We start from the raw sequence: 27,122 nt of genomic DNA, 5'->3' as shown, positions 1-27,122 counted from the left end.
AGGGTCAGGGCACTGCGGAGGTCAGAACTAAATCAAATGCATAGGTGGAGCCAATGCACCTGCCAAATTAATTGCATAAGGTGGATCTCTTCATTGCCTTGCCCCTCCCAGTAAAAGGTAAAAGGCAAAGGACCCCTGGATGGTTATTTTTTTTAAAAAAAATAATTTTTATTAACAGGCCAATCACATCGGGACCCCTGGATGGTTAAGTCCAGTCAAAGGCGACTATGGGGTCGCGGCACTCATCCTGCTTTCAGGCCGAGGGAACCGGCGTTCGTCCGCAGACAGCTTTCCAGGTCATGTAGCCAGCAGGACTAAACCACTTCTGGCGCAAGGGAAACCAGAGCGCACGGAAACACCATTTACCTTCCCGCCACAGCAGTACCTATTGATCTACTTGCACTGGTGTGCTTTCAAACTGCTAGGTTGGCAGGAGCTGGGACAGAGCAGCGGGAGCTCACTCCGTCATGGGGATTCAAACCACTGACCTTCTGATCAGCAAGCCCAAGAGGCTCAGTGGTTTAGACCACAGTGCCACCCGCGCTGTGTCCCAGTAAGCAGTAGTGACTCTGGTGCTGGGAGGTCAGGTCAGTGCGACCCCCACAACCCCCTCTCCACTACTGGTCCCACAGCTAATCACAGCTCAGAACCAATCATGGCTGCAGTATTGGAGCAAAAAGTAAAAACTCTCCCCCTACGAGCCCAAACCAAACCCCCTCTGCTGCCGTTTCTGCAAGAGACGAAAGACGGTGGGAGATCCAATCATGGAACTCCCACAGTCTGTTTAGCTTGGCCCCAAAGTTTTGGCAAAACCACCAAGGCTTCTTATTAATCTAATGTGGATAAGGTAAACTGATATTTACAAGTGGCGACTCCAGAGACCACTTTGTGGTCTTGCTGCAGAACAGAGGGTTGAACTAGATAACCGCCTGTTCCATTCTTGTTCTTTGATTGCAAGCCCTGCTTTACTCATCAACGGTAGTCGCTTCCAAACCAATGAACGGCCACAAGCAATTTGACATGTTGACCTACCATATACCACCAAGTTATATTCCTTCTTTGCTATTCCAGCAACATTTGAAGCCATACACGCATAGGAAGCGGCATCTGATTTCTCAGCAATGGAAATTTGCAACTGCCTTCCTCCAGATAACACTCTGACCCTACCTGTAGGGTCGGCCAGGAGTGGAGAACCTACAAGAGAAACATCATTTCAGATAAAAATATGGAGCTTAGGATGAGGCAGATGGTTCAGGGTTCTTTGACATGGATTCTATTCCAGTCATATTTCCTGCTGGGCTAGGTCAGCCACACTCCAACATGGTCACAAACGCTGAACCCTACTCCCATATAGCCAATGAGTGCTGAAAACAGCTGTCACTATGTTTATAGAAATCAACAGGTGTTCTGCCTAAGTCAGTGATGGCCAAACTTGGCCCTCCAGCCAGTGGCGTAGTGTGGGGGGTGCAGGGGGGGCCGGCCGCACCAGGCGCAACATCTGGGGGTTAGGGTTAGGGGGCGCAAATCCACGCGTTAGGGGGCACAAATTACTTGCCTTGCCCCGGGTGCTGACAACCCACGCTACGCCACTGCCTCCAGCTGCTTTGGCACTACAATTCCCATCATCCCTGAGCACTGGTCCTGTTAGCTAGGGATGATGGGAGTTGTAGTCCCAAGACATCTGGAGGGCCAAGTTTGGCCATCACTGGCCTAAGTGGTATCATTCACCTCCATTTCACTGTGGATTTAGGTCTACAGTCTTGAAATTTTGCCTCCATAAAAACTGGTCCTCATGGTCAGAGGTCAAGTAGGAAGAATGATGGGTTAGAAGTCAGCAGCGTTGTACTGTGTCAAGCTTGCCTCCTGTCCTACTAGGACTGGAGGAGGAAAGCAGTCAAAGGAAGAAAGAGAAAAGTTAAGGGCAGGATCCATTACATTAATGGGTCCAAGGATTCCATGCCTCAGCCTAACTCAGCTTAAACAAAGAAAGAACAATTTGATTTGAAAGCACCTTTAACAGAAGCAAATGAGGCTTTAGAAGCAAATGTTCAAATCTGTATCAACTGCTGCTGGCTATACTGACCGTACTCATCACATTCACCCCATGCACTTAAAACACATTTAAAGAGCATGGTTTCCCTCAAAGAATCCTGTTTGCCTCTTACAGAGCTACGATTTACCACACCCTCAAAAAGCTGCAGTTCCCCTTGACTGTTTGGGGGAGCCACATGCTTTCAATGTATGGGGTGGGTGTGACCATGCACACTTAGGGGGCTAGGTGAAGAGGGGAGGGTTGCGGGGAAAGCTTTGCAAACCAATGAGATAAAGAGAAGTTGAAGGGAACAGCGAGCTCCTGAGGAAAGCCCTCACCCATAGCGATTACTTACCATTCTTTCTCCAGCTGAGGGCCGGGGGTGGAATTCCACTGGACTCGCATATCATACTGATGAGGTTTCCTTCAATTACTGTCAGACGAGTAAGCGTGTCTGAACTATAAATACTGGCTGGCACTAAAGTGGGGAAATGTCAGAAATAGCTGGTGATCTGTAACTTATAAAATTATCGAGTAATAAAAGGCACCTAACACTGGGCCACTGTAAGAACCAACAGAAGCAGCAAATTCAGACCCACACAGACCCTTCTTTCAAGTACTGAATAATAATAATAATAATAATAATAATAATAATAATAATAAATTTTATTTATATCCCGCCCTCCCCAGCCGAAGCCGGGCTAAGGGCGGCTAACAACAATAAAACAGTACAAAAGTACAGCACAAACAACACTCTAAAATCATTCATTATAAAATTAATTAAATTCAAGCTACTGGCCACCATTGGGCCACAGCTCCGCGAAGGTTGCCAAGGGAGGGAGTCAGGTTGTGTGAGCAGGACACACAACCGAATACCTTCCATTTGTTCAAACTATTCTTGTGAGCGTACAAAACAGGAACAAAACATTTCTGTTTGAACCTCTTCAATTCTTTCGATGTTTGAAATAGTAAAGAGAATTAAAAGCTTCAGTGCTGGCAGCAGTTAAAGCCTTCCAGTCTTTCTACTTCTACTTCTACTTATTTCAGTCTCTCGTACTTCAAACCAGTACTGTAATACCACTAAGTCTCCAAGAAGCAAAGCCTTAAACCCAACCTGCTGAATTCTGCCAGCTTTTGTAAAGGGAGATAGCTCTGGGGAAATGGGCCAATACTAAATCAGATGCACAAATTTCCTGGATTTGCAACACCAAAAGGCTGTCCAACGTTGCTTCTGGATCCTGCGTCCAAGCAAAGAATATGTTTCTAAACCATCACTTACAGATGGTTTTCACAGGCAGATCTATGGTTTCCATGAAAAATAGGAAGTATGATCATTTGGAAGGAAGAGGATTTAGCTTGTAAGAACATCTAGATCAGGGGTGTAGCTAACTTGGTGCCCTCTCAGTGATGCTGGACAATAATAATAGAATATAAAAAACACAATAAAACAACAAACATTAAAATATTCCCAAAACAGGGCTGCCTTCAGATGTCTTCTAAAAGTCAGATAGTTGTTTATTTCCTTCACATCTGATGGATGCCACTACCAAGAAGGCCCTCTGCCTGGTTCCCTGTAACCTCACAGTGAACCACCAGAAAGCCCTCAGAGCTGGACCTCAGCATCCGGGCAGAAGGATGGGGGTGGAGACGCTCCTTCAGGTATAGTGGGCCGAGGCCGTTTAGGGCTTTAAAGGTCAGCACCAACACTTTGAATTGTGCTTGGAAACGTACTGGGAGCCAATGTAGGCCTTTCAGGACTGGTGTTATATGGTCTTGATAGCCACTCCCTGTCCCCAGTCTAGCTGCTGCATTCTGGATTAATTGTAGTTTCCAGGTCACCTTCAAAGGGAGCCCCACGTAGAGCGCATTGCAATAATCCAAGCAGGAGATAACTAGAGCATACACCACTAAGGCAAGACAGTCTGCGGGCAGGTAGGGTCTCAGCCTGCGTACCAGATGGAGCTGGTAGACAGCTGCCCTGGACACAGAGTTGATAGAGCTTAAGAGTCAGTGCAACTTGTGTAAAGATTTATTTGCATAGCTGCCATGAAAGATTACAAGGGAAAGTTTTTCCTACCCGTATGTTCTGGCACACTGGCAAACCCTAGGCAACTGGAGAATCCAAACTGATATAAAAAGTGAAACTTGGGATCAACCACTAGATGCCACCACCAGTCTAGTGCGTAATGTTTCAACCTTCAGGCAATCAGAGCTTGCTTTAACTTATTCTGGGGGGTTGCATAGCACAAATAGGGATGTGAGAAAAATCTGTGTGAGAAATTTGCACTCCATCTTTGGAGAAACAATGCTTCTATGAATATTATGATGCAGTTCTCCAGCCCAAAGAACATACAAAAATGTATTTATTAGGGGAAAGTGCACACAAAAATATGCACACTATGGTGCACTACACTCAGGGGAGATGTTTCCAAACATGCATATATCAAGGAAAACTGCATACCAAAAAGCATATGTTAGAAGAAATGTGCACAATAATGTGTATAAATCTTTGCCTACTCTTTTTTTAAAAAATCAGGAACTGATGCAGAAATTCAGCAAAAAATGGAAGAATGAAAAACAAACCAATGTTTTCAGATCCATTCCACTTTAGTTACTAGGTAAGGTATCCTTGGCAAAATTACCCATACCCATCCTAGTATCAGAGGCTTGAAAATGAATTTCTCACACTTCTTCAATTTTTTGACCTGTGTCCAAGAGGTCTCAAAATGAGCTTGTTTTCAAATAACATAGTAAGATTCCCAGGATTGTAAACTACAGATACAAGAGTGAATATCAGAAAAACAAATCTCCTGAACTGCAGCACAATTGTGCAAATTTCTCATACCCCTTTCCTAATAATGTCATACCTTGGAAATCAAACAGAATCCATTTCGGAAGTCCGTTTGGCTTCCAAAACGTTTTGACTTCCAAAACGTTTGACTTCCAAAGCGCGGCTTCTGATTGGCTGCAGGAGCTTCCAATTGGAAGCAGAGGAAGCCCCGTTAGACGTTCGGCTTCCGGAACACTTACTTCCAGTTTTTGATCGTTCGGGAGCCGGAACATTCAACTCCCAAGGGATTCAGGAGCCAAGGGACGACTGTATGCACCTAGGTTTTCCAGGAACACCCATTTCATTCACTAATAGAGTTCCGTTCTTTATGAAAGTGATTGCAAAAGCTGCATATCTTACCCCATACATTGACGTTGTAGTTCTTTTCCATTTTTCCAGCCACATTTGTGGCTTCACAAGTGTAACGTCCAGTATCCTGAGTTTGCACTTCTTTAATCTAGCAATTTAAAACACACACACACACAAAAAAAATATTCCAGCAATCAGTTATGAATGCATCACAATGTAATAATAATAAATAATAATAATAATTTTAATTATACCCTGCCCACTCTGGGCTGCTTCCAACAAAATATTAAAATACAATAGTCCACCAAACATTAAAAGCTTCCCTAAACATAGTATAACCTCACTTGCAAATTTACTCACGGGTTTTATAGATTATTGGTCAACTACTGAGTGGGAAGACTGATTGAAAAGCGTTGTTTTCCTACCTCAGTAGATAAAAAGTATTCTCTCTCTACCCTTACATTACAGTAAGAGCTGGTGATGGTTCATCAGCTGGAAATAAATTCTCCTGATTCCACTTGCCACCAGGTTTTGCCTGAATGCCTGAATCAAACCTAGAAGCTGACACAGTGTAACAGCTAGGAGACTAAGCCAGGGCTGGCTCAGGATATTTTGCTGCCTGAGGCAATGGACAAGATGGCGTCCTCTTCCAAGGCACACACAGAAGCCAATTTGACTGGTAGTTGAATTGTACACCAATACTGGTGAAAGTATCTTCCACTGCATTTGAGGGCAGCAGACCTGTGCCGGCGGTATAGGGCAGGCGACAGGGCACTCACAGTTCTGTCCCCTCCCCACACCTCAGCATCTGCCACCTGAGGCAACCGCATCACCCTGCCCCATCATAGGGCCAGCGCTAGACTAAGCTATGAACCATGAAGTTCCTGGTTTAAATCTCCCCTCTACCATAAACCCACTAACTTTAGGCTACTTAGTCTCAGCCCCCAACTTACACAGGAGAATAAGACTAAGCTTACCCAACAGGGCTGTTGTTAAGATTATAACAAGCTGTTATCCCCAATATATAAAAAGGGTGATAAGAAAAACCCTGCCAATTATAGACCCATTAGTTTGTTAGATGTAGCCTCTAAACTATATTTCAGGCTCCTTCTTGGGAGACTGGAAGAATGAGCAGGTACAAATAAGGTGATATCTGAAGTCCAGGCAGGTTTCCAAAGAGGGAAATCCACATTGGACCAGTGTTTGTGATGAACTTTCTGCTCCGTAAATACATCCATAATTTGAAGCAAAAATTATATGTCGCTTTTATTGATCTAAAGTCAGCTTTCGATACGGTCCCAAGACATGTGTCAGGGGTTCAGAAGGAGAGACACAGGAGGGGGAGCAAATGGAGAGTGAGGAGGAGGAGTACGAGGGGGGCGCAGGCAGTGACAGTGGCCAGAGTTATTCCACAAGCCTCTCTAGCGAATCGGAGGACTCACAGAAGGGAGCGCCGGTGGCCAGAGCAAGGGAGATTCCAAGGGAGAAACCTCAAGAGGGAGGGGCCAGCGGGGAGTCCCTGAACAGCAGCTGGAGATCAGGGCCAGCGTCTCCACCAGAGCGCAGTGGGGAGGGGGAGTCCCAGGAGTCGGGACCAGTGTCCTCACCACCAGAGGGAGGAGAGGAGTCAGGTTTGGCAACACCCACATCAGGAAGCGGGGAAACGGTCAGAAGGAAAGTCACCGGCTGGGCGCGCGCGCCAAGTTCAAATGTACAGGAGCGCGGCACAGCGGGGAGCCCGGGAAGGGAGCCAGGTCCTAAAGCCCGCCGGAGGGAGGGGCAAGACTCAGGAGGCTCCGCGTCAGAGGAGTCCAGGAAGGAGGGAACCCCAGAGGGCAGAAGGACCCAACGCAGGAAAGAGCAGCGCAAGAGGTGGAGCCGGGCTAGAATCTTAAACTGGTGTGGGTGGAGCAGTGAGTCAGAGGGGACTTAGCCGGTCTAGCGTTAAGACGTGGGCCTGCGCGCCCAGAGCTTGGAAATGGAAACTAAACTTCAATAAAGACTTTTGTATATAATATCCACTGGGCGTTGGTCCTCTGTGAGCTGGGACCTAGCGGCAGTCCTGACAACATGCATTGTGGCAAAAATTGGAAGAGACAAATATAGACCTCTGGCTATTATTTCTCATCAAAACATTATATACTGACACATCAATTCAAGTAAAGGTGGATCTGGCTGGCCATCTTACCACTAGAATTAAGACCATTACTGGAGTCAAACAGGGATGCATTTTGGCACCTTACCTGTTTAATTTTTATATTAATGACATGGTTAAACAAGCTGTTATATGTGAAGTGCAAAAGTGCACTGAGGTACAGGAGTGTTAAACTAAGCTCCCCAGCAGCCGGTCTCCAGCACTTTACCTCCTCTACCAAGCTACCTCCTGCTCTGGTCTTCATGTAAACTGGATACATTAAGCCCTGGATCAAGGAAACCCTGTCGTCTACCTTGTAATCAAACAGCAGGCCTTATAAATCCTTTGCGCCAAAGTGCACTCCCCACTCTGAGCAACCCGTAAGGTAGCCACGCAGACTCTTTTATTTGCCTTCCATTTATGCTTGATTTTGAACCTGGCCAACATCCTGCCTTCAGTCGTGTGATTTGCCCGTGGCCATTTTGATCCTCGTTTGCTTGTGCCAAAACGAGGGTCACCCCCTCGTCTTAGAACTTGGCCTGACATTATTCGAGCAAAATCAGAAGCATATTTCGAGAGTTCAGCTCCAGCTAAAACATCATCATCACCACCACCACCACTTATTATTTGTAGAAGCATCTGAAATGCGCTAGGCACTGTACCAAATAATTTAGAAAGCACAAGTCCCTGGGCCTGCAGGCACACAACTTAAAAAAAGAGAGATTAAACAAAAAGACAGGGAAGATGGAAGCGGGGGGGGGGGGTTTCTGCGCCGGCTGGCAAAGGAAGTAAAAGAAGGGGGAAAGAGTTAAAAGAATACAATAAACAGAGCTGATCCAATGCATTCTGTTATTTCAGCATCTGAGGCAGGAAATCCTACAGTGCTTCTCCCACTGTAAAATTACAACCACAATAAATTAAACAAACCATTTTCTGCCTTTCAGGGCACCCACAATCAGCTGCCCTGTGCTGCCACCTCGCTCTCCCTAATGGTAGGGCCAGCTCTGACAACAACAGTCTAGGAGCAGGAAAGGATTTCTTGAAAAATAAAATATGCCATCAAAGAGAAATATGAGAGATGAAATATGAGGTTTTAAAAATTTATTAAAGTGAGACTAAGACGTGAGCAGCCAAATATTTAGAGGGAGACAGTACCATGCAGAAGGGATCACAAAGAGGGAATGGAAGTGAGAAGCAGCCCAAGAGTGGAGATTTAATAAGAAGATTAGTGTTTGAGGAATGGAGGAAATGAGGGGAATGGGGAGAGGGCATAACAATGACAGGCAGGAGTGGCCAAGACCATGGAGAAATTTAAAGATTTAAAAGAAGATTAAACTTGATATGAAACAATAAGGGAAACCAGTGAAGGGAAACGTATACTGTACGTGGACATAGGTGGAAAAATATTGAGGGAAGCAACATTGTTCAGTAAGACTAGACTTGTTCTTCAAGAGGGATTCAAGCATCTATAAGTTGTCAGTGAATCTTCACCTTGAGCAAAATTCAGTGCTAGCTCAGAATCTCCTAATGAGGCTAAACCTCTGCAGTAATTCTACAGGAAGTCAACTAATTCAGTAAGTTGGCAAAATTCCACAGGCGGTTTTTGCCTGTCTCCTTCTCCCCAATAGTCACAGGACCTAGGGTGCCAGTTCCCTGAGAAAGGTCGGCTATATAAGCACTAGAGTGACAGAGTGCCTTAATCCAATTTAATTGCACAAACCTAAATTTCCTGGTGTGGGCTTGAAATCCCCCCTGCACCCAGTCTGGAGGTAAAAGAAACCCCTGACCATTAGGTCCAGTCGCGACTGACTCTGGGGTTGCAGCGCTCATCTCGCTTTACTGGCTGAGGGAGCCGGCGTACAGCTTCCAGGTCATGTGGCCAGCATGACTAAGCCGCTTCTGGCAAACCAGAGCAGCACACGGAAACGCCGTTTACCTTCCTGCCGGAGCGATACCTATTTATCTACTTGTACTATGATGTGCTTTTGAACTGCTAGGTTGGCAGGAGCAGGGACCGAGCAACAGGAGCTCACCCCGTCGTGGGGATTCAAACCGCCGACCTTCTGATTGGCAAGTCCTAGGCTCTGTGGTTTAACCCACAGCACCACCCACGTCCCGTCAGTCTGGAGGTACCTTTACTCTATTTATACATTAGCTGCTTAAAACGCAGCAAGATCATTTTTCTGCACCATGTTCCAATTGCCATACATACCAGAAAAGAGGCAAGGATGTCTTCACTCAACAAGCACTGCCTGGTGTTTTTTTCCACGCCCCAAACCCCACCCCCTAAATGCCTATTCAACGAATCTATAATTTGCGCCCATGTTATCAACTGCACATGTGCAACAGAGGTTTCTAGTGTACACACCCCAGCTCAGCTGCAGCTTTCATTTTCAACTTGCACGGGAACTGGTTTGAGGGAAAGCAGCAGTCTTTCTCAAGAAACTGCAGGATACTTATGGATTATGTCTAGCTTCACATGTGCTCAGCTTCAAGCGCAAATAAAAGGAAATGTGCCCACAGCTTCTGTGTCAAGAATCACAGTGCCAGTTGAGCCTTGTGTATAATTAGCGTCAGGGGTCATAAGGATGAAAGACTTGAGAGGGGGAAAGTTCTATTTTTAACTTACCTTCAAAACACTTCCACCTTCAGTGATGCTGAGACCCAGTATCTTCAGCAATGGCTGGCCATCCTTCAGCCACTCTAAGGTTGGTGGGGGGATGGCATTGCTCTGGCAGTGGAGCTCCAGATCTTCGCCCATAACCACAGAAACATTCTGTTCCTCTCCCATAATGTTTGGTGGAACTGAAGCATGTTAAGATATAATGTCATCACTTTTTGCTGTAGCAATGGAAACTAGTCTCTCTCCCTAAACAGTGAGCTGGTGTCCCTAGTCATGGAACCAAAGAATAGGCAAGAACCAGGGCTGGATTTAGGTTTGATGAAGCCCTAAGCTACTGAAGGTAATGGGGCCCTTTATATATCCAGCTGTCCTTTGTCAACAACAAATTGTCGCTGTTTTTTGTGTTGAATATATGCTAATTTATAGACCTAATAGGTATCTAAAGCCATTTAGAAACACTGTTGTTGTATATACATTTTATTTTCTTTGTTTTTTATCTTATATTTTGGAAGTGTACATCCAGTTGTTTTTTCCTTTAATTTTTTTTGGGGCCCCCAAGACAGTGGGCCCCTAAGCTACAGCTTGTTTAGCTTATACCTAAATCTGGCACTGGCTAGAACTCTGAAAGCTTGACTCTCAGTCTCCCATAAAGAACCTCTAAATGTAGCCCATTTTGATTCCCCCACCCCCCAAAAAAATTCTCCCAAACAATGGTGTTTCTAATGATTAATCTAAAACAGCTAATTTCCAAATTGGCTCATGGAGGTTACACACATGATTGTGCTACAATCAGTTACTTTACTTATTATTACTTAATCATGAATTTGACTTTAATGCAAATCTGGATGCTTCTTTCTCCCAACTGAGGGCAAATTTCATTAACCATTTAGTGTGAAGTTATTATTCTTTTGTTAAAGAAAGAAAGTGTCCGTGCCACTCCTAGCTCTCTCTTTTTGAACTATCCTGTAAATTGGTGGCATCACCCATGAACTGTTCATCCAGAAACATGAGTTTTTGAAATTAACCATGCGTGTCCTTAACTGTGAGCAAATGGAAGATGGAAACAGGAGACAACAGGACTGGTGTACATTCAAAGCGCGCAGCATTTCCCCAGAGACAAATATTTAGTTAACCAAGAAACAGAAGATTAAAGTGGCTCCATTTTGTAGAATGGTGTAGATCAACAATGCTATTTCTTTTAAACAGTAATCAAAATCGTTTCGTAAGACCAAGTAGACAAATCCCGCCCAATCCCCAATTTCTTCCTCTGACCTCTCCATCTCGGGTGAAAAATATTTTTGGTCCTCCCTCTCCGCTCCTCACATGAATGGTTGACTAACAAATTGCCACAATATATTTATAAATGTCTGTTCTATGGGCACCACTGTATTTGAATGAAACGGCGCACCCCATAAAAACCCAGGCAACTTCCCCAAAAAGCAAAGCACTCCTAGTTGTTGTTTTTTTTAAAAAAAAATGGGAGTGGCAGAAGGTTTTGGTGGCCACCAAGAGGGGTGTCTGAGGGCACTGTGCTACTGTGCCCATGGGCACCAGAGTGATCATCCCTGTTCTAATTCATCAAGAGATATGTTGTTTCAGTCCCTGGCAGTTCTTCCAATGTTTATGCTTGGGAAAGTGGAGTCCTCACCGTGAACTTTGAGATCAATATCCCTCTGTTTCTCCCCTGCAGCATTCACCGCAACACACGTGTACCTTCCCGAGTCACTGATCTGTGCGCTTGTCAGTGCCAGGATACGACCTCCGGAAAGAATCTTAAAAAAAGAGAGGCAAAATTGTCAAAAAGTGACATGAATCGTGGCATGTAATTGACAAACATAATATCAAGTTGCATCAATCATACAATGCAATTTTCCTATCCTGTTTGGTTTTATCTTTACAATACTTCCACAGATCTCTACAATATCTGTTCCTGTCTTACTAAAGGTAAAGGTAAAGGTACCCCTGCCCGTACGGGCCAGTCTTGACAGACTCTGGGGTTGTGCGCCCATCTCACTCAAGAGGCCAGGGGCCAGCGCTGTCCGGAGACACTTCCGGGTCACATGGCCAGCGTGACATCGCTGCTCTGGCGAGCCAGAGCCGCACACGGAAACGCCGTTTACCTTCCCGCTGGTAAGCGGTCCCTATTTATCTACTTGCACCCGGAGGTGCTTTCGAACTGCTAGGTTGGCAGACGCTGGGACCGAGCAGCGGGAGCGCACCCTGCCGCAGGGATTCGAACCTCCGACCTTTCGATCGGCAAGTCCTAGGCGCTGAGGCTTTAACCCACAGCGCCACCTGCGTCCCATTCCTGTCTTACTACTCTGCACTTATTAATATCAATTTATTCATTTTTTAGTGACTAACCTAGGGATTTCTCTAAAATGCCAGAAAAGGCTTGATTATTTTCATATTGAATTACAATCCTGACTGTAATTCAAAATCAGGTGTTTTCATGTTCCTCATTATTTCCCACCGAATAAAGAAAAATGAAGTGTGACGGGGTCATAAACTCTCCCCCAAAACTACCTTGTGAGCTCTGACATCATGTCCCCCAAGCATAGGTAAAGGTAAAGGGACCCCTGACCATTAGGGCCAGTCGTGGCCGACTCTGGGGTTGCAGCGCTCATCTTGCTTTATTGGCCGAGGGAGCCGGCATACAGCTTCCGGGTCATGTGGCCAGCATGACTAAGCCGCTTCTGGCGAACCAGAGCAGCGCACAGAAACGCCGTTTACCTTCCCACCGGAGTGGTACCTATTTATCTACTTGCACTTTGACGTGCTTTCTAACTGCTAGGTGCAGGGACCGAGCAACAGGAGCTCACCCCATCGCGGGGATGCGAACTGTCGACCTTCTGATCAGCAAATCCTAGGCTCTGTGGTTTAACCCACATCACCACCCGCGTCCCTGGTTATTATTACAAGAACGGAACCACATTAGCTGGCTGCAGCAAGCGAGAACATAATCTCCTTCCATTCCTGGTGTTTGGAAACCTATTATGGCAGTGACCCAGGCACCATCGTGTGTGAGACAGATGGCCCTTTCTGCCTTCACTACTAAGGAATGGCACAAAAATCTGTGGCTCATATGTGGTGTGTGTGTCATAACTAGAGTATTTCAAATCAGGCATTGGACTTCAAAATCCAACAATCGCAGGCAGAGTGGACAACGGTTAGGACCTGCCCTCTGCCATAGCAGCCAAAGCATTGGGACGTTTCCTGCTGGAGGGAGATGTTCCTGGCTTCTCCCTCCGGCTGGATAAATTGAGGTAGCTTGCCTGCCAGATTGGACCAGGTGGACTCGGGTTGAGCTCACTCTGGGGGGCAGTCCTGACTGGATCCACAGAGGACTCCACTCAGGGCTACTCCCCGGGGGTAAAAACAGGCACCTGGCTCACTTCAAACCCTTTTTATTTATTTTTTGCATCTTGCTCCCACCCTCCCTATCACTGTCCTTGCTTCTACCAGCCTCGTGGGTAACTTGGGGTAATCTGACCTTGCTATGAACCAGGTTGGCTGGCCGGGGGAGGAATTCCCCCCCCCCCCGCCAGGTAAATTGGCTAACCTGGGAGGTTTTCGCCTTCCTCATAGCAATCATCACTACTTTGGAAGGTAAGGTGTCAGATATAACCTAGGCATGGCTGCAGGGGAGGCTGTAAATCTCTACCTGCCCCTCCGTGGGAGTATGGGTATCCTGTTAAAAGGAGGTCCTCCAGTCTGGATTCCCTAGGTGCAAGGACTAGGGTCAAAGCACGCCCTGAAATGGCAATCCCTGAGAGCTGGCACCTGTTTGCATGTGTCACACTCTGTCATGCTTTAACGAAGCCCTAACATGGAAGCATGGATCAATTTCCCATTATTATTATTTTTTTGAATTTATTTTCTGCCCTAACCCCTGTGAACAGGGCAGTTCACAGCAAAAAAAATCAAGATATAAAACCACAAAATATGTAATAAAAATAAAAACAACCCAACAGCCCCCCTCCCAAAAAACACACCACCAAAACCTTTTAAGAGGGTATAGGATGTAAATCTGATCAACCAAAGCCCTGGTTAAAAAGGAACGTTTTTTGCCTGGCGCCTAAAGGTTACAATGAAGGCGCCAGGAGAACTTCCCTGGGGAGAGCATTCCACATACGGGGAGCCACTGCAGAGAAGGCCCCGTTCTCGTGTTGCCACCTTCCGGGCCTCTCGAGGAGAAGGCACACAAAGAAGGGCCTCAGAAGATGATCTCAGGATCTGGGTAAGTTCATATGGAAAGAGGCGGTCCTTGAGGTATTGCAGTCCTGAACCATTCACCTCCCATTGTCTCAGCTCCAATGTGGCTTTCCACAGAGCACTCATTTTTGGCGCAGCAAACGAAGGTGCGGAAAAGTGGAGAACACTACAAACAGACCATGCTAAGCAGTAATCACAGGGTCACTTCCAGGGTGGGATTTGGGGAAGCCCCTTGACTGCCACCGAAAAGCTCAGGCCACCTATTACATTAAATAAACTAGTTTAAATAGTCCCGGAACCCTCGACAGTAGAATCAAAGTACCTGGAGTCCATTTGAGAAACTAGAAACAGGGCTACCATCTTTCAGCCAGGTCAGAATGGGAACAGGGATCCCACGAGCTTCACATTCCAGTCGAACCGGATTATTAACCACAACAGTTACCATTTCGTTGTTGCCAGAAATGGAGGGTGAAACTGACAAGAGGAGGAGGAAGAAGAAGAATTAAGTGTTCGAAAGCCCCATCTATTCGGATGCGCGTGAGTCTGTCTTTTCCGAATGGGATTAAACTTTGGTGGTTGCTCAGCCTTTTTCCATCTGTCTCCCCGCCCTCTCCCCAAGTTTGGGCTTAGAATGGTATATAACAGGCACGTCCAAAGTCCGTTTTGGGGACCTAATCTGGCCTTGCCAGTCAGTTTAATCCGGCCCCGTGGCAGTTTATTTCCTGGGGTAAAATCCTAAAAAAAGTTCAAGAACTTCAACCCTTAAAAAAGCTTGTTATGTACTGAGTTGAATAGGATCCAAAATGCAGCAGTCTGATTGGTCCTAGAACAATAGGATCCAAAATGAAGCAGTCTGATTGGTCCTAGAACAATGCAGCAGTATGATTGGTCTGCAGAAGCCACCCAATCCAGCTCCAGATGGAAGTGAATCCACAACCTGATTGGCCTACAGGAGAATTCCGGAATTAGCCAATCACGTGCAGCCCATTGTGTAAATAATGTATATAACACAAATACTTTGGGGAAACTTTCATTCCTCCTCACCACTATGAGCTGAATAAAGAGCATGAAATCCACTCTAGACTCTGAGTATATTTCAAAGCTCAACAACTTCAATCCTAAGAAAAGGTTAACAACTTTGGTCGGCCCTCATGGCCCTTCACTTCATCAAATCTGGCCCTCTTTGAAAAAAGTTTGGACACCACTGCTATATAATATCCCTGGCGCCAAACATTTATTGCAATTAATAGTTGGGTGGAGTTAACGGCTGTTGGCTGTGTCTTGGGCCACAGCAGCTGAAAAGGAAATGTGCTGCTCCCAAGTCATTATAAATCAATTAATATTAAAAGCAACTGAACACAGTTTCTGTTTAGCTCAGAGGGAGAATCTGACTCTGACAAGCCAGCATGCCAAATTTTAGTAGTGCATTTGCAAGCCCATCTCTCAAACAACCAATCAAACATATGCAAGAATAGCTGTCTAATGGGGCTGTTTTTAAGAGTGACTTTCCATTAGTGCTTTAGGAGCAAAGAAATAACAATCACAATAATGATATAGCACTAATCCTGCAGAAGTAGCATAGTAGCTGACAACTTCTGAAGGCAGCCCTGTATCGGGAAGCTTTTAATGTATGTCTTACTGTGTTTTTATATATTAAGTTGTAAGCTGCCCAGAGTGGCTGGGGAAGCCCAGTTGAATGGGTGGAGTATAAGTAATAAATTATTGTTGTCATTATTACTGTACAAGCATTACTCATTTGATTGACAGCTAATCAGTTTGGGGTTTTTTGTATTTTGAAAAAACTTTCTTCCTAGCTTTTGCCGACAGGAGAAGACATTTTTTGCTCTGGTGGTCTTTTGCCTTGCTAAGTGTCTGATGATGTTAATAGGCACATATTCTCTGTGGTTTTGTCCTCTGCTGCTACACTGCTCTTGAACTTTAATCCAAGCTTTCATTTTCTGATATTAATATGATTTTCTGATATTAAAAGTGTTCTATGCCAGCCTGATTCATGGGAGGACAGGACAGACACGTCTAGTAGTAGCAGTAGTAATAATCATCCTCATATAAATGTTTTTTCATGATTGTGCAATATTTTTGCATGGTAAAGTAACAAGTGCTGCAAATTACAGTGGAATCTCAGAAGCCGAACGCCTGTAAACTTGAATGTTTCAGCTCTTGAATGATCGGAAACTGGAAGTGATTGTTCCGGTTTTCGAATGATTTTAAGAAGCCGAATGTCCGGCGCAGCTTCCGATTGCAGGATGCTCCTGCAGCCAACTGAAAGGTGTGCCTTGGAAGTCAAACATTTTGGAAGTCAAACAGACTTCTGGAACAGATTCCGTTCGACTTCCAAGGTACATCTGTAATACATTTTTTGGTAAAGAAAGAGGCTTGATAACAAGGGTAAAGGGGCTGAGCAATTACCAAGACAAACCAGGGTTTGTATTCCCCATACACACAAAGATTGTGGCAAGGAAACCAAGGAGAACATAAATTTATTTTTTCTCTCGTTGCCCACAAAGGGAAGAACAAACACCTTGGCTTGTGCATTTAAAATCTGTATGAATTTTTTGGACCCAAGTAAAAACCTGTGTTCTGTAGTTGCATCTGATTTGGCCAGACTATAAGAAAACAATGGAATTTTTTATTAAAAAAACACACAACATTGTTGTTGGAAGTGGTTAAAGGTGTCTCAAGGGTCTGAAAAGGTTGACGGCTGCTTGAGTGAAAGACTAGCAACAATGAAATAAACACTTCAGTTTGCTGAAATGGCAGCATTGAGATCTGTCTTCCAGACACGACTACACTGCACAGTTCTGTCAAGGAAACACTTCAGAACGGAGCGTTCTCCCATTTTTAGGTTTTGCCGGTGCTACAGAACTGAGCTCTGGACTAAATCTTTCCCGAGTTTTCTCCTGGGAAACGATTTTAACGAGTACCTGGAAGCTATTAAGTGCACAAAATAAAACATGAAAAGAGCAGATGAAATGCGGAGAGGTGTTTCTTCCCTCGAGCAGTCCTTCTTTTATGAGAAGAAATATTTACCGTGAACCTGGAGGCTGTAGAACAGCTCAGCTGTTCCTGCTGCATTCGCCACAACGCATTTATAAACGCCAGTGTCGGAGATGTGGGCGCCATCAATCTGCAAAACCTGCCCTCTGTTCAAGAAGCTGACGCTGGCGGTGTTGGTGAGAGGGTGGTTATCTTTGTACCACGTGATGACTGCAGAGGGAATTAAGTAAAAGAGGTTGGTGAGATGGGTCTAGAACTCACTGCTCGGAATTTATCTAAAACTCCAAACCTCCTTGGAAGGGGCGAGGAAAGGCAACTACCTGTTATGTTCAAATGCCACTCATGCACAAATGTAAAACAGACGCTTTGAGTGCCTCCGTCTCAGATGGCAAATGCGGAAAAGCAAAGGAGGTGGGCGGGTGGAAAAAAAATTAAGGCATTCCTTCTCACTTTTGAAATGCAAACAAGCTCAGTGTTAGGACTAGGGCTGGGCGATATATCGACCAGTTTGAAATCCATATTGTGATCTCGGTTTAATAATTTTCGACCTGGCAAAATCATAATGTGCGTGTGACTGCGTGCTATGTAAAAATCCCAGCGTTGGAAAACTGGTCAAGCCAGCCAACGCTTCTCTCGATTCCTGCAGCTCCTGCTAACTCTGCTGACTCAGCTCTCGAGAATTACGAGAGCAGGCGCCGGCAAAAATCACGATGCAGGAAAAATTGCAAAGTCAGCCAACGCCTCTACCTAGCTCCATCCTTATTTCAGACATCGTAATATATGGCATATCAGAATGTTTAGGTGGTGTTTATCACAGTGTTGAAAACCCAGCCCTAATTAGGCCACAGGGCTATATCCGAAGCAACACTAAGTCATGGTCCCATCAAAACTAGGATTTCTACTTGTGCAATGGAACGTTCCCCCCCCCCCAATGCCCCCTAAATCTATTATAGGGGCTCCTTCCAACCCTCTGGAACAGATTTGGAGAGGATGCAGGGAAAAGAAAGGGAAGAAAGTCCTGTTGCACCCCAACGGAAACCCTTGAGCTAAAAGGATGTGTTAGAGGGATACTGCCCAATAACTGCCCTTCAGGTTGCATATTCAAGCAGTCTCTGTAGCCTGTTATTGTTCTCCTCACTGGTCACTTGCTTATCCCCCACCCCCGTAACAATATGCTTTGGAATAACATCCCTACAACAGCCCACACTACTTAGGGTTTTTTATTTGGCAGTTATAAAGCACCTGAAATTTCATAGATACTAAACATAAAAATGTACACATGGAAATATGGTGGCATGGCATCAAAGCACATCTAAGTTTTGCTCAAAGAGAAGTTGTTGTTGTTGTTTAGTTGTTTAGTCGTGTCCGACTCTTCGTGACCCCATGGACCAGAGCACACCAGGCACCCCTGTCTTCCACTGCCTCCTGCAGTTTGGTCAAACTTATGTTCGTTGCTTCGCGAACACTGTCCAACCATCTCATCCTCTGTCGTCCCCTTCTCCCTGTGCCCTCCATCTTTCCCAACATCAGGGTCTTTTCCAGGGAGTCTTCTCTTCTCATGAGGTGGCCAAAGTATTGGAGCCTCAGCTTCACGATCTGTCCTTCCAGTGAGCACTCAGGGCTGATTTCCTTAAGAATGGATGCGTTTGATCTTCTTGCAGTCCATGGGACTCTCAAGAGTCTCCTCCAGCACCATAATTCAAAAGCATCAATTCTTTGGCGATCAGCCTTCTTTATGGTCCAGCTCTCACTTCCATACATCACTACTGGGAAAACCATAGCTTTTACTATATGGACCTTTGTTGGCAAGGTGATGTCTCTGCTTTTGTCTAGGTTTGTCATTGCAAAGAGAAGTGGTGGACTTAAAAACAATAGTAGCACTGACAATGGAACGGGTGGAATTAAAATGTGGATGCAATCTCCCACAACAAACAGGGTGCCGTGTGGACAATCCAGCATAAACCCACTTCAAATGCACTATTCATGTGTCGACGACATGCGCCTGCACATACCCGCAAGAAAGCATCAGTCCGGATGGGCCCAAGGCCAGTTCACAAATGGCCAAGTGTTGAGTGATCCAGCGACACACATACATATGTAAACAAGCTCATCCTGAAAATCTGTTTCTACATTTACGCGGTGAGAAGGAATGATAAAGGAAGCAGGAGCCAGCAAAAGCAGAGCCAGCCCCAAGGCAAATTCAGTCCAGTCCAAGAGTTTAGAATGTCGCCTCTGCCAAGGCAATTCAAGGGAGCCGCTTCAAAAGCAGCCAATTTCTTTCTTCAGCCTCACTCCTGGAGTCTCTGCATCCGATTTCGCAATGTCAGAAGCAGCCTTGTACATGTCATGTGGTTAGTCAGCAAATCCACCCCGAAGGCTCTTTTTGTCGCAGAGAAGTAGACAGCAACTTTAAAAGAATGCTCCGGATAATGAGCAAGACCCATCCCCAATTCGTAGCAACGAGGACGCTCTGAGGGGAAACCGATTGCACCATCTATCCATGCATGGCCGAAACACCTCAGTCGATGCAGCACACTTAATGCAACACGCAATATCTGCACCCTTCCCAGCCCTCCGGCAGCCTCGCAAAACTAGGTAAAGGTAAAGGGACCCTTGACCATTAGGTCCAGTCGTGACTGACTCTGGGGTTGTGGCGCTCATCTCGCTTTATTGGCCGAGGGAGCCGGCGTACAGCTTCCAGGTCATGTGGCCAACATGACTAAGCCACTTCTGGTGAACCAGAGCAGCGCACGGAAACACTGTTTACCTTGCCGCCAGAGCGGTACCTATTTATCTACTTCCACTTTGACGTGCTTTCGAACTGCTAGGTGGGCAGGAGCTGGGACCGAGCAACGGGAGCTCACCCTGTCGTGGGGATTCGAACCGCCGACCTTCTGATCGGCAAGTCCTAGGCTCTGTGGTTTAACCCACATAGGTAAAGTTAAAAAGGTAAAGGACCCCTGGATGGTTAAGTCCAGTCAAAGGCAACTATGCTCATCTCGCTTCAGGCCGAGGGAGCCAGCGTTTGTCCGCAGACAACTTTCCAGGTCATGTGGCCAGCAGGACTAAACCGCTTCTGGTGCAACAGAACACCATGACAGAAACGAGAGCGCATGGGAACGCCGTTTACTTTCCTGCCGCAGCAGTACCTATTTATCTACTTGTACTGGTGTGCTTTCAAACTGCGAGGGGTTGGCAGGAGCTGGGACAGAGCAACGGGAGCTCACCCCATTGTGGGGATTCGAACTGCCGACCTTCTGATCGGCAAGTCCTAGGCTCTGTGCTTTAACCCACAGCGCCACCCGCGTCCCTAAACTACTTCTGCCCATTTTCCGAGGAACATTGAATGGCAAACCCTTTGCTTTCCAAGCACGTGGAGTGTTTGTGAACATTCTGTACATTCCTGGCAACTTAGCCATACCAGTACCAGAAATGTTACCGCAACAAACGCTTGATGGGATTCAGCATTGCGCTAAGAGGGGTATGAATGCAGGATACAAGGGTCACTCATGCAAGGGGGTTTCCCCCTGTTCCACCCCCCCCTTTAAACTGTTCTGGGGTTTCCCCAATCCTGCAGAGGAGATTTAGAGGATGCAGGGAAGGGCATTTGTTGCACAAATGGACCTTGTTTTGTGCCTGCAACAACATAGTTGAATCCCACCCAAGACAACACAGATGGGTTTGCAGCACATGAGCTACACAAAACATCTACTGGAAGAGAAATCCCATTATGTTTCATGGAGCTACTTTAGGGTAAGGTGAATCCTGAAATACGGCAACTCTCCTCCCGCTCACCCAATTTAATTTTTTTTTTTTTAATTACGAGCAATAACTTCTGAGTGTGTATCTACCTGGCAAAGGATTTCCAGATGCCTTGCATTCCAGCTGTATTGGATTGTTCAAAACCACAGTCTCGTTTATCATCTTTCCTGCATCCTTCAAACTGGGTGGTTCTGGGAAGAAAAGGATGAAAAGATTATCATCTTGGTTGTTCAATCTCACATATATGAAGGCTTCTTCTGTGCTTGTCCAGTTTCTGTGACATTATCAACACATATATAATGAAGGCTCCAGGCAAACCGCCATGGGGAGAGCATTCCACAATTGGGGAGGCAATATAGAGAAGGCCCGTTCTCGTGCTGACACCCTCCGGGCCTCATGTAGAAGAGGCACACATATTTCTTAAACCAGAACATGGAGAGACCCAATTGGTTTTTCCCTTCTTCTCTGGGATGTTTCAGGTGTTGTGGTACCTCACACCACACAAACAGAGGGAGCACGGTTCAAGGAATGTAGATGATGTGAGAACGGAAAGGATGTGTGGTATTTATAATTCCCTTCTGCCTTCCCTAAGCACATCTGTTCCCATGTCAAGGGAATGTACACGGCAGATAAACTGTTTATTGTCAAAGATACCACTTACGGTAGCTTCTACAGCTCTTGATAGCTACACACACCAACCTAGCATCAGGTCCATGCTCTTTGGAGACCACCAGTTTATGTACCTTCCCCCAATGGGCTGTGCACTTGCAACTGGAGACTATGCCTCAAATAGGAACGTTCTCTGCTCATCCCTTTTCAGTCCCCTCCTGGTTCTGGAGGACAGTGATGCAGGAGAAGGTGGGGAAGCAGTTGTCCCTTCACTTGCCTGACCTGCCTCTTCTTCCAACCCATCCTGTGTTCCACCCTCCAGCTCTGAAGCTTCTGCTGCCTCCGACTCTTGCCTCCTGGATGTTACAGTTCCCCACAAATCACAGGCCCCTCTCCTGAGTTAGTCCCCAGCCTGCCTTCCCCAGTGCACAGTCATCAACGCCCTGGCACCCCATTTGAGGGTATCTGTGGAAGTCACCCCTGGTGATGGGCAAAACTCCCTTGCCCTGATGCTGTGAGCAGAAATCTTCTCATCAAAGCTGGCCCCAAATCCCAGACTCACATGCGACCAATCATTTCCTCCACATTTCCGGAGGGGAGGGATTACGAGCGGGAACCGATTCCCGAGCTACACAGGGGGCATTCCGGCCCCTGCCCTCCCACTGACGCTGGTGCGCCACTCCTCCCAGAAGGGCGCCCAATCAGGTGGACGCTCGGGGGCGTGGTTTAGCCGCTCAAATGTGGCCGCGCCAGCTCTTCTCCCCATTCGGCTGCAGTTTTCCTCGCGTCACCCACCCACCACTCCCTTTAATGCATAGGTGTTCGCTTGACCTTGCTATGGACCCATGGTTGGTCGCCCTGGTTGCCCAGGGGGCCTGGTAGGAGTTTTTTCCAACTGGCAAATTGGCACCAGCCCCTTGGTTTTTTCACCTACCTCGTAGCAATTGTCACAACATTCTTGGTATTTGGCGGTTAGGCATTGGAATGTGATGTTGGTGTATGGAAGGGCAAGGTGTGGCCATCGCCTACGCCTTCACTTATGGGTATTCCGTTAAAAGAATCTGGTGGTTGTGGATCCTGTCCGATGCCCTATGTGGCGGGGGGCCATGGCACAACCCCCGGTGACATCAGGGGAGAGCTTATAGTTGTATTTGCATCAACAGGCTCCCCTGACTGGTGGTTAACCCCTCGTCAGACTCACCCCTCTCCGAGTGGGTGGAGTCAATATTTGCTGTTGTCCAATGCCTAAGCCAATACCTCTCACATGCTGTAATCAATAAAGTTGTGGCCTTTTCTTGCCCATTAACCTAATATGCCGTGTCCACGTGTTTTTATTATTCCCAAGCGGGGGACAGGTCCTCGAATCACAATACTGGGGACTCCTCTGAAAAATGAACGCTTGCATAGATGACAAGGAGGAAAGGGTGTGTCATAAAAATGTCGGGAGCTGCTAGATGCTATCACAAATACCTAAAACGCAAAACAACAAGAGCTGAGCAGGAGAATGTATGCGGAGCATGCATGTGTGGACCTAGCATAATTAATAGGCTATGTTCCATGTTGGGAAAACCATTACCATACACATGCAGTCGGACATGTTGTTGGGCTTCGCCAGCTGCATTTGTTGCCACACAGGTGTATCTCCCAGCATCTTCCATCAAAGCCTTGGCAATCTGCAGGATGCGTCCGGAGGACTCCAGCTGCTCCAGAATGGGAAAAGAAAAAATAAGCATCCACAGAGATTTCCAATTGGATATGCATATTATCAGCTCTCCTTCCAAATGACAATTATATTCAAGGTGCTTACTTCTGGATTTTTGGATTTAAAAATCCAAAATCCCACTGCTAAAGTTCCAGTTCAGCAGCTGGAATAAATCATGCATAAAGAATAAATGCAATTCATTTGCATGCTTGGCCTTAGGTAAATGACCAAGGCATTCTTTTGTGTGCTTGTTTTCTAATCTTGGCCTGTTATGAGGATTAGGTAAAGGTAAAGTGACCCCTGACCATTAGGTCCAGTCGCAGACGACTCTCATCTCGCTTTATTGGCCGAGGGAGTCAGCATACACCTTCTGGGTCATGTGACTAAGCCGCTTCTGGAGAAGCAGAGCAGCGCACGGAAACATCGTTTACCTTCCCGTCGGAGAGATACCCATTTATCTACTTGCACTTTGACGTGCTTTTCGAACTGCAGGAGCAGGGACCGAGCAACAGGAGCTCACCACGTCGCGGGCATTCGAACCGCCGACCTTCGATCGGCAAGCCCTAAGCTCTGTGGTTTAACCCACAGCGCCACCTGCGTCCCATTATGAGGATTACTAAAGACAACATTCCACTTTGTATTTCTTTCTTCTTCTTATCCACTGTAGAGCTCTGCTTCCCCTCCCTTCATTTCAATTGACCTAGGAAAAAAGCCTGGGGGTTTTAAGCTATTGGCATATTAAACAGAACTAAGGTACACTGGGAAGCAGGTTTCACGTTTAAATTATAGCAATGAGCAGTAGCAGTGTGTGTGGCACAACAGAGTTGCTCTCTTGCCAATTACAAAATCTATTTATTTGGTTTTTCAAATTAAAATTTTACGGAGATATATCAAACATAAATCATAAAAACAAGATTCCAAGGAATCTCCTGGACTTCCCTGCTCCCCTTTGTGGGTCCTATTGTTAATCCTTTCCTCCTGCATCTTTTATAATAATCCAAATATTTTACCTCTCCACTGTGTCCAAAGTGCACCATTAAACTACAAATGTTATTCCAACCCTACTAAAGATTTTAACTGTTTACAATGGTCTTTAAGGTAGGTTATCAATTCCCCCCATTCCTTGTTAAAATTTTGGTCTTCCTGATTTCTGACTCTTCCGGTCATTTTAGCCATTTCAGCATAGTCCATCAACTTCATCTGCCATTCTTTTCCGGTAGGGACTTTATCTTGAGTCGCTCTCTTCTCAATGGGGTTCCTGCTACCTTGGCAAGTTCAGGACTGCACAGAAACACTGCTGACCAACCAGGCATTCCTGTTAGTGCGCCTGTGAAGTCCCATGAACCTGCTGTTGCTTTGCCCTATCTCTGCCCAGGCAGTGACCCTGGTGATGGGCCGGTGGCTCCATGGACCTGCCCCACCGCTTGGGATGCTACTGTTGATGATGTTCCATTTTTAAGCCTCTGGAAAGGCCAGGAGGTGGGAGGGCAAATGGGAAACTGTGAATCTGAAGGGTCTAAAACACTTGGGCTGATAAAGCAGCACAATATCAGAACAATATTCTCCACCCCCTGCACCGTTCTGCTGAAGAATCCCATAAATAATAATAATAATAATAATAATAATAATAATAATAATAATAATAATAATAATAATTTATTTATACCCCACCCATCTGGCTGAGTTTCCCCAGCCACTCTGGGCGGCTCCCAATCGAGTGTTAACAACAATACAGCATTAAATATTACAAACTTCCCTAAACAGGGCTGCCCTCAGATGTTTTCTAAAAGTCTGGTGGTAGTTGTTCTCTTTGACATCTGGTAGGAGGGTGTTCCACAGGGGGGATGCCACTCCCGAGAAGGCCCTCTGTCTGGTTCCCTGTAACCTCACTTCTCGCAGTGAGGGAACCACCAAAAGGCCCTCAGACCTGGACCTCAGTGTCCAGGCTGAACGATGAGGGTGCAACACAAAAGTTTATACGTTCCTGCACCAACAAAATTATGTGCTACCGCCTTGCTCGTTGGGTTCCTCTGTTCTCCTGGAAACTGGCGTGGCAATCATTTAATGCTGTGGATTACTGAAATTGTGATACGTACCCGGATATTTGCTCTCGCTGTATTTACAGGCCGACTGTCTTTCAACCAAGTGATTGAAGGGATGGGTATGCCATTGGCAATGCACTGCAAGGTTACTGGTTTGTGTATCACTACAGATCTCTCAGGGAGCCCAGTCGATTTTATTGTTGGAGGAACTACAAAAAAATCAACACAGAGTGTTATGCAGGAGCAACACAACCCAGCTGCTATAAACCTGCATACAGTTTTCAAGACAGTAGGAAAGGATCTCTTTCAAATTGTTAAAACATTCAGCTACCACTGAAAATGGCAATTGGTTATTTAATTCCCCTGCTAAAAAGGCAGCAATGTGTTGATTCTCACCATCCCATTCCATAAGATCTAGAGCAAGACCTGGAACTAGACAGGTAAACAAAGACTGCTACAAAAGGGAATGGCTTCCACTGTATAGTGGTACCTCAGGTTAAGTACTTAATTCGTTCCGGAGGTCCGTTCTTAACCTGAAATTGTTCTTAACCTGAAGCACCACTTTGGCTAATGGGGACTCCTGCTGCTGCCACGCTGCCGGAGCCCGATTTCTGTTCTTATCCCTAAGCAAAGTTCTTAACCTGAAGCACTATTTCTGGGTTAGCGGAATGTGTAACCTGAAGCGTATGTAACCTGAAGCGTATGTAACCCGAGGTACCACTGTACTTCTCTTGTGATCAGCATAAGGCAATTTAGAATCCTGAAATTCTGGTGTTATACATTGAGCGAAACCGCAACGCATTTAAGGCTCTTTGATAAGGAAATATATTCAGAGACATTCCCTCTCCCCCCCACCCCACCCCAATTTTCTTTCCTGGAGAAACAACGCACCATGCACCGTCACATCAAATTCCTTTTTGTTTTCGCCTGCCTTGTTTGTTGCTACGCACTGGTAATGGCCAGTATCCGAGACTTCAGTCCGCGAGATGAGAAGCTTGCGTCCGTTTAGTAAGATCTTATATCCGATTCCCCCTTCGATAGGCTGGCCATTTTTCAACCACCTGGTGGATTAAAAAGCAGGTCTCATTTGTATAAGCTAGGGGATCGTAAGATACCTGCGAAAGTATTCACAAACTAACACGGGCTACGGAGGCTGAGCTTCATTCAGAGTCTGACACTTCGCCCAGCGAACTACTGTGGATTGTGTTTGTTCAGGTCTCCCAACTCTCCAGCTGCCTAAGAGAATATGGGCATGCTACCTCCATCTCTGAGACCGGCAAATAAATATTATTTATTTATTTATTTATTTATTTATTTATTTATTTCTATCTATCTATCTATCTATCTATCTATCTATCTATCTATCTATCTATCATCTATCCCTGAGTGCTCACTGAAAGGACAGATCGTGAAGCTGAGGCTCCAATACTTTGGCCACCTCATGAGAAGAGAAGACTCCCTGGAAAAGACCCTGATGTTGGGAAAGATGGAGGGCACAGGGAGAAGGGGACGACAGAGGACGAGATGGTTGGACAGGGTTCTCAAAGCTACAAACATGAGTTTGACCAAACTGCGGGAGGCAGTGGAAGACAGGAGTGCCTGGCGTGCTCTGGTCCATGGGGTCACGAAGAGTCAGACACGCCTAAACGACTAAACAACAACAACAAATTTATATCCTGCCCTCCCCAGCCAAAGCTGGGCTCAGAGCGGCTAACAACAGTAAAGTAATACAAAATTTTAAAATCAATTCATTATAAAATCAGTTCAAATCAAATTAATGGCAACCATTGGGCTAGAGTTCTGTGAAGAATTTCTGCATTGGCCAAGCCTGTAGAAGTTGAAGGAGTCC

General features: G+C 45.9%; 1 protein-coding gene across 1 annotated transcript in view; it reads right to left on the bottom strand.

Annotated features, from left to right (window-relative positions):
• The window catches only part of HMCN1 (hemicentin 1), a 302,952-nt gene that overhangs the window by 117,583 nt on the left and 158,247 nt on the right, over positions 1-27,122 (bottom strand). The window contains exons 34-44 of the mRNA XM_083743631.1: positions 26,165-26,334; positions 25,328-25,482; positions 23,106-23,229; positions 21,010-21,111; positions 17,192-17,368; positions 14,466-14,617; positions 11,577-11,700; positions 9,935-10,110; positions 5,223-5,319; positions 2,388-2,510; positions 1,033-1,194 (exon numbers count right to left, since the gene is read on the bottom strand). Of these exons, the coding sequence (XP_083599757.1) occupies positions 1,033-1,194; positions 2,388-2,510; positions 5,223-5,319; positions 9,935-10,110; positions 11,577-11,700; positions 14,466-14,617; positions 17,192-17,368; positions 21,010-21,111; positions 23,106-23,229; positions 25,328-25,482; positions 26,165-26,334 (1,562 nt within the window). The remainder of the gene's footprint in view (positions 1-1,032; positions 1,195-2,387; positions 2,511-5,222; positions 5,320-9,934; positions 10,111-11,576; positions 11,701-14,465; positions 14,618-17,191; positions 17,369-21,009; positions 21,112-23,105; positions 23,230-25,327; positions 25,483-26,164; positions 26,335-27,122) is intronic.

Source organism: Podarcis gaigeae (genome assembly GCF_964106915.1).
Source record: "Podarcis gaigeae genome assembly, chromosome: 6".
In the NCBI taxonomy this organism is placed as follows: Eukaryota; Metazoa; Chordata; class Lepidosauria; order Squamata; family Lacertidae; genus Podarcis; species Podarcis gaigeae.
Note: the sequence above shows the minus strand (reverse complement) of the source record. Positions and strands in the feature narration are given on the sequence as shown.